The sequence below is a fragment of the Austrofundulus limnaeus genome, unplaced genomic scaffold, assembly GCF_001266775.1.
Source record: "Austrofundulus limnaeus strain Quisiro unplaced genomic scaffold, Austrofundulus_limnaeus-1.0 Scaffold356, whole genome shotgun sequence".
Classification (NCBI taxonomy): Eukaryota; Metazoa; Chordata; class Actinopteri; order Cyprinodontiformes; family Rivulidae; genus Austrofundulus; species Austrofundulus limnaeus.
In genome coordinates, this window is record NW_013952758.1 from 471,457 (window position 1) to 478,649 (window position 7,193).

A 7,193-nucleotide genomic window follows, 5' to 3' on the forward strand; every position below is an offset into this window, starting at 1 on the left:
GTGGGAGGGGGTGTTCTCCCCCAGAAAAGTTTGAATGAAGTAGGTGCTGTTTCCTGCATTCTGGTGTGTTTGCATGTTGTGAAAACATATTTTAAACTACATAAATAAACACTTTCATAACTATTTTAGAGACAGATTCTACATTCAACTCAATATATGAATCATCCTTTTTGTGTCTCATTGGATGTTTGATTCTTTGATTCTTTGGTAGGAAGTAGAGTTTTAAAAGGGTTAAAAACGGCAGCCAGCCTTCTCTTTAGAGACAGTAGTAGGCTTTGTCAAGAGAACAAAAAAAAGTTTCTTCTGTTGCTCCTAGATAGATTAATATATATATTTTTTTTATTTTACTGTCACAACTCTAACCCTCCTTTCTATTGGGGCCGGCAAAGGGATCTATTTTAACCATAGAAATGTTTTTATTAACATCCCATCATGCATCAGTCAGCATCAAGTCTGGATGTGATGGATATCTACCTGCAGCAGGGAGAGACGCAGCGTAAAGCCTCCTGTCGGTGCTCTGGGACCGGGGAGGAGGAGCTCTCAGCAGCACAGTGGAGAAATGTGTTCACGGCAGAGTCTCTCAAAGTCTCAATAACACCAGAAAAAGAGTCGCTAGATTTTCACTAGTYWMTTTTCTGAATAACAGTCTCTAGAGGGTCTGAAAACTCTGTAAATATAGCGAGGAAGTCGCTAAATCAGCACCGCTGTGTTCCACAACCYGCCACCTCTCATGTCAGCGAGCAGCGTGTCGGGTCGATTACGTCATACTCTGAAGCGGTCAAATTATCGTACATTTTGGGATTTTTGGGATTATTGATCGTACATCGTACAGAGGGCAAAATTATCGTACAAATACGATAATTATCGTACACCTGGCAACACTGCTACTGATAATCAGACTCTTGGAGCCACTAATCAAGCCAAATCTAAAATTATTGATCATGACCAAAAACTAAACCAGTTATTTGCAGCGCAACAAGAAACAAGCGCTTTATTAAGCCAAATCACACAACGTATCACTGCCCTCGATAATACAGTAAATTAAACTCCTTTTTTCCTATTAATCCTGTCATTCCCCCAGCTGCCACGCCCCCTCCGCCTGCTTTACCTACTAGAGAACTAGACATCCGACCTTCTGAGTTTTTTGATGGGGACATAAATTAGTGTGCTGTTTTTTTTTTTTGCTTCAATGCCGTTAGCTTTTGCTCGTTCTACTTCATTTTTTCCCACCTATATAGTAACCTATAGTAACCTATATTGTTTCTGCTTTAAAGGAAAAAGCCCTCAGATGGGCGCAAGCTTTTTTGTCCGCCCTTTCCTCTGGCACTCTCACGTCCCAGCTGTTGAAGAGTTTCAACGTGTGTTCGACCATCCCCTCCAGCAGGAGGAGGCAACGAATTGGCTAATCAACCTGCGACAAGGAAGTAAGTCCGCCGCAGAACACTCCGTGGATTTTCGGATTATTGCCGAGGAGGCTGGCTGGGAAGAGCTCACTTTGAAAGGTATTTATGTAAATTCTTTATCAGAGCAACTAAAAGATCAATTGGCTTCCCAGGATGAAACCGGAAGCCTGGACGAATTAATCACCTTGTCCATACGAATTGATAACAGATTAAAATAGCGAAAGAGAGAGAAGAACTACACCTCCCAGAATCCGCGGGTTTCCTTTTTCCCCATCAGTGGTGAGTCTCCGCCTCTTCCCGCTACAGCTGATATCAGTCCCATCGAACCCATGCAGATTGGACGCAAACGTTTGTCTCCTAAAGAAAGACAAATACGATTTGCAGCTAAATTATGCATTTACTGCGGCAACAACGGACATTTCATTGCCACCTGCCCGCTGCGGGGAAACGGGTCGTCTTGTCAGTAGACCAGGGGAAGCTAACGAGACAGGACAATTTCTCCCCTAACTCTCTGTTTTTTTCTTCCCACTACAGTAGTTTGTGGACAAACCAAACTACTGATTTCGGCTCTTGTGGACTCTGGTGCTGAACAAAACTTAATCTCGAGTGTTTTAGTGGAACAACTGGAACTTCTTACCTCACCTCACGATCCACCACGCTCCATCGCTGGTGTCACAGGACAACTCTTATCTCAAGTCAACAGACTCGTCCCCAGTTTACACGTTATTGTGTCTGGCAACCACCATGACTTGGGTGAGTTTGTTGTCTTTGATTCTACCTCCCCACAACTTATTTTTGGTTTTCCGTGGTTGTCTTCGCATAACCCTGTTATCAATTGGAAGGAAAAGAGGGTTGAGAGCTGGAGTACATTTTTTACAACACTGTTTAAAGTCAGCTGTATCAGTCTCCATCAAAGGGGAGGAACCTGTTGAGGTGAAGGATTTGTCTTCCATACCTGAGGCTTACCATGATCTGGCATCAGTTTTTTAGTAAAAACAAGGCACTTTCATTACCCCTCATAGACCATACGACTGCGCCATAGATTTAATACCAGATTCATCATTACCCTCCAGTCGTCTTTATAATCTCTCCGGCCCTGAAAAGGAGGCCATGAAAACTTACATTGACGAGTCTTTAGCTTCCGGTATCATTCGCCCATCCAAATCTCCCCTAGGGGCAGGATTTTTCTTTGTCACCAACAAGGACAAATCTCTCAGGCACTGCATAGACTACGGAGGTCTCAACCTGATCAATGTAAAAAATAAATATCCCCTACCTCTGTTAGACTCCATCCAAGATCAGCTCCACTCTGCCACCATTTTCACCAAGCTGGATCTCCGTAATGCCTACCATTTTGTGTGGATAAGAGAGGGAGATGAGTGGAAGACGGCATTTAAGACCCCCTTAGGTCACTTAGAGTACTTGGTCATGCCTTTTGGTTTAACCAATGCCACATCAGTTTTCCAAGCTTTGATCAATGATGTACAGTACTCAGACTTCCTTAATGTGTGTGTGTGTGTGTGTGTTTGTGTACCTGGATGATATTCTCATTTTTTCCCGTGACACCCAACAACATGAAAAACATGTCAGAGCAGTTCTCCAGAGGCTTCATGAAAATCAACTCTAGGTAAAAGCAGAGAAGTGCGAGTTTCATGTCTCATCAGTCTGTTTTAGATTTCATTCTGGAGAAGGGTCAATTTAGAACAGACCCTGAAAAGGTTCGAGCAGTTTCCGTGTGGCCAGTTCCTAATGACCGTAAACAATTACAACATTTTCTTGGTTTTGCCAACTTCTACAGATGATTCATCAAGGACTACAATCACATCGCCGCACCTCTCACCCAACTTACCTCCACATTAAAGGCCTTCTCCTGGACTCCTGAGGCAAACAGCGCTTTTGGTGAGTTAAAGGCTCGTTTTTCTCAAGCACCCATTTTGTGCCACCCAGACCCACACAAACAGTTTTTTTGTTGAAGTGGATGCCTTTGACCTCGGAGGCGGGGCTGTGTTGTATCAAAAGTCAGAGCCTGATGGTAAGATTCACCTTTGTGCTTTTTTCTCTTGTCGCTTATCACCAGCCGAGATAAATTATGACGTTGGAAATCGAGAATTACTAGCCATTAAACTTGCCTTAGAAGAATGGAGGCATTGGTTAGAAGGTACTGAAGTTCCATTCGTCATACTCACTGATCATAAAAATCTTGCTTATCTCCAAAATGCTAAAAGGTTAAACCCGAGACAAGCCAGGTGGTCTCTGTTCTTTGCCCATTTTAATTTTACCATCACCTACATCCCTGGTTCCAGAAATATTAAACCTGACGCTCTCTCCAGGCAGTTCTCTTCTGCAGAAAAGACGGARAAGGACATTAACATCTTGCCTGCCTCCTGCTTCATGGGAACTCTCTCCTGGGACATCGAAAAACATGATTCGTCTGGCTCAACAGTCTGAACCCGACCTTGGCTCTGGACCACCTGGCACCAGGTTCATTCCTAAGAACATTGTTAGTAAAGTACTGGATTGGACTCATAACCATTGATTCACTTGTCATCCCGGTATGTCACGAATGTTGTCATTTTCTAAAAGATGTTTTTGGTGGCCAACAATGTATCAAGACATAAAAGAGTTTGTTGCAGCATGCCCCACCTGAGCCCGAAACAAGAGTGGTAATCAACAACCCGCTGGATTTCTTCAACCATTACCCACTCCTGCTTGCCCGTCGTCTCACATCGCTCTGGACTTCGTTACTGGACTGCCCCCCTCGGAAGGTAACACAGTAATACTAACCATTGTTGACCGATTTTCCAAGGCATCACATTTTGCTCCATTGAGTAAACTACCCACGGCATTCGAGACCGCTCAACTCCTGGTCACTCACGTTTTCCATCTGCAAGGAATTCCCACCGACATTGTTTCCGACCGAGGACCCCAGTTTGTGTCTCACGTATGGTAGGCTTTCTGTAATACCCTAGGAGCCAAGGTCAGTCTCTCTTCCGGACATCACCCTCAGTCAAACGGGCAAACGGAGAGGTGTAACCAGGAACTGGAGGCCACTCTCAGGTGTGTTATAAATAACAACCGCTCCTCTTGGTGTCAACATCTTACCTGGGTAGAATACGCACACAACTGTCACACCTCCTCTGCTACTGGTTACTCACACTTTGAAGACTCTCTTGGATATAACCCTCCACTTTGTCCCAGAGACGACATTGAAAATATGGTTCCATCCGTCCATCACCACATGCAATGCTGCAGACGAATCTTGAGTCAAGCTCAAAGAGCCCTTCTTCGCACAGCACAACAAAACAAGAGGTTTGCAGACCGTCATCGTTCTGCCGCCCCCTCCTATCAAGTTGGACAAGAGGCATGCTCTCTACACGTGACATTAACCTTTAGGATTTCCCTAGAAAGCTCTCCCCTAGATTCATCGGCCCGTTTCCTGTGGAGAAAATCATCAATGCTACTGCTGTCAGACTTTGCTTACCCGCCACCATGAAGATACATCCCACCTTCCACGTCTCTCAGCTGAAACCCGTCTCCACGAGTCCCCTGAGCCCACCTACCAACACCCCACCCCCCGCCCGGCTTTTGAACAACCAACCCATCTACACGGTCTGCCATATCCTGGATGTTCGTCGCTGAGGACGTGGAAATCAGTTCCTTGTTGACTGGGAAGGCCATGGTCCGGAGGAGAGGTCATGGATACCTAGGTCCTTTATCTTGGACCCCGATCTCACCTTCTACAGTAATCATCCTGAAAAAAGACTTTGAATCACAAGGAGGCGATTGTTGAGGAGGGGGTACTGAGGCATTTTGGTGTTCTCGCCCCCTGCCTCCTGGACTGGGCACCGCACTAATCACCCACACCTGCACAGAGTTTAGCTCATCACCTCCAGGCTTTATAAGGCAGTGCTGGAGTTCATCTCATCGCTGAAGCATTGCCTCTGTTTGGTATGAGCTCAGCCTGCTACCTGTTGTCTTCATGAGAAATTATCTTACCTGTGTACCTGTTACCTACCTGTTTTCAGAAGCAACCTCCAGCACGTTTACCTCCTGCCTTGGAACCTGAGCCAACTCACCAGGATCTCATGCGCTGCCTCCCACGTAACACTGTAAATAAATCTGCACCTGTAAATACTCACCTTTGAAACTTAACCTGTTGGACCTCCTCCTCCAAGTCTCATCTCCTTCTCCAACCCGTAAGCCATCTCTTCAACTACTAACCTGCTAAAAACCAACACTGGAAAATCACCCTATTTCTCACCTCTGCAAAAACTCTGTTTCAGGTCCCGTCCCCAGATCCCAGCACCTGTGTAAATAAAATCACTTACTTTTTGTATCCATCATCTCAGTCTCTGTTTGTCAACAGTACTTGCTCATGTCAAACTCCTCCTGAAAACCTGATAATAGTTGCAAATCAACTATGTGAACATCTGGATAGAAATTAGATACCGCAGAGCAGTAACATAATATAATGACCCCCGCATGCACAAATGCACCAGAACTCAGAAGTCTTTATTCCTAATAAATGTCATTTGTAAGGGTTAGCTTACACTTCTTATAACAAGGTTATAAGAGTAATTTAATTGGCAAGGATCTCTTTTAATGTTTGGATAAACATTTCTTTAGTGCAAGAATGAATGGACACAAAAAGTAACTCCCAGTCAGTGAATGTTGATTTGAACCATGATATGCGATCATTTATTTTACAAATCATACAAAATTGACTATAGAGTACACCTGATTGTAATAATTAATTTCCTATAAAAAGTTTGGGACCAACAATAACAAGCTTTTAACTTCTTAATTGATAACCACACTTAAATAAAAACACAAACGTCAGCTTGATGTTAAATACCAGACATTTGAGGCTGTTTATCTTAGGAGTTGGCAAGGGCAAGGTTAAGAAAAAGGTTGAAGAAAGGTGTTAGCTTTTCTACTCTTTATCTTAAAAAATGTGGGTTTTAACCAGAAGGGCGAAGCGTTCTGTGCTCAGCTTTGGTCAGACCTCGACGTCACACACAGCCAGCTTTTACCTTGAGATGATGTTCTGTCACCTGCCAGGTAGATGAGGGCACTGCTGGAGAATCAGTCTTTAGACTGTCGAACAGGGGACCCCAAGGTGTGCTCTTTGACTTGTTTACGTCCACTTCAGCCGTAACCAGAAGACAAGGCCTCGACTGGAACCCAGGTTGTAAATAAAACTTCCGTCTGGAGAGTTTCTGAAGGTGGATAAACCAGGCGTGGTTTTCCACACTGTGAGGTTTCCCCGTTGGCGTGAAGGGGCCAAACCTGACACAGTTTTCAGCTTTTGATTCCCCGGAGAGAATCTAGCTGTTACGGTGACTGACGGCGGTCAGTCACCTTTACTCTCTGTCTTTTTCTCAGTGTGCGTTCTGAGACGGGCGGAAACTGTTAGTTCCTAAAAGCTTAGAGAATCTATGGTCCGCCCTCCAGAAGGTTAGATTAGAAAAAGAAGTTATCAAGGAAAGTGTTAGTTTCAGAACTCGTTGTGCCTCCTGTAACAAAACAAAGATTATTGCTGCTGCTGTATGGTTCAGAACAACACATTTCATGACCCATTTAAATTATCTGATGAATACTGTTTAAAACATAACTGAAAGAAAAATGAATTGCTTCAAGTTCAAAACATTTGCAAATATGATTCAGACAAGTAAAACATTGATATTTCATCAACTTAAACCATAAAGATTAGTTTAGATAAATAAGAATTTTTCCACAGAAAAAACATACATAGCTGAAATCATACTGAGGGAGAAAAGAGATCTGTCC

The 7,193-nt window shown here is 43.9% G+C and overlaps 1 protein-coding gene across 1 annotated transcript in view; it reads right to left on the reverse strand.

Annotated features, from left to right (window-relative positions):
* Positions 1–5,081, reverse strand: part of LOC106528016 (extracellular calcium-sensing receptor-like) — a 20,727-nt gene extending 15,646 nt beyond the window's left edge. The window contains exons 1-2 of the mRNA XM_014023063.1: positions 4,910–5,081; positions 3,253–3,281 (exon numbers count right to left, since the gene is read on the reverse strand). Coding sequence (XP_013878517.1) covers positions 3,253–3,281; positions 4,910–5,081 — 201 coding nt within the window. The remainder of the gene's footprint in view (positions 1–3,252; positions 3,282–4,909) is intronic.
* Positions 5,082–7,193: the final 2,112 nt, after the last annotated feature.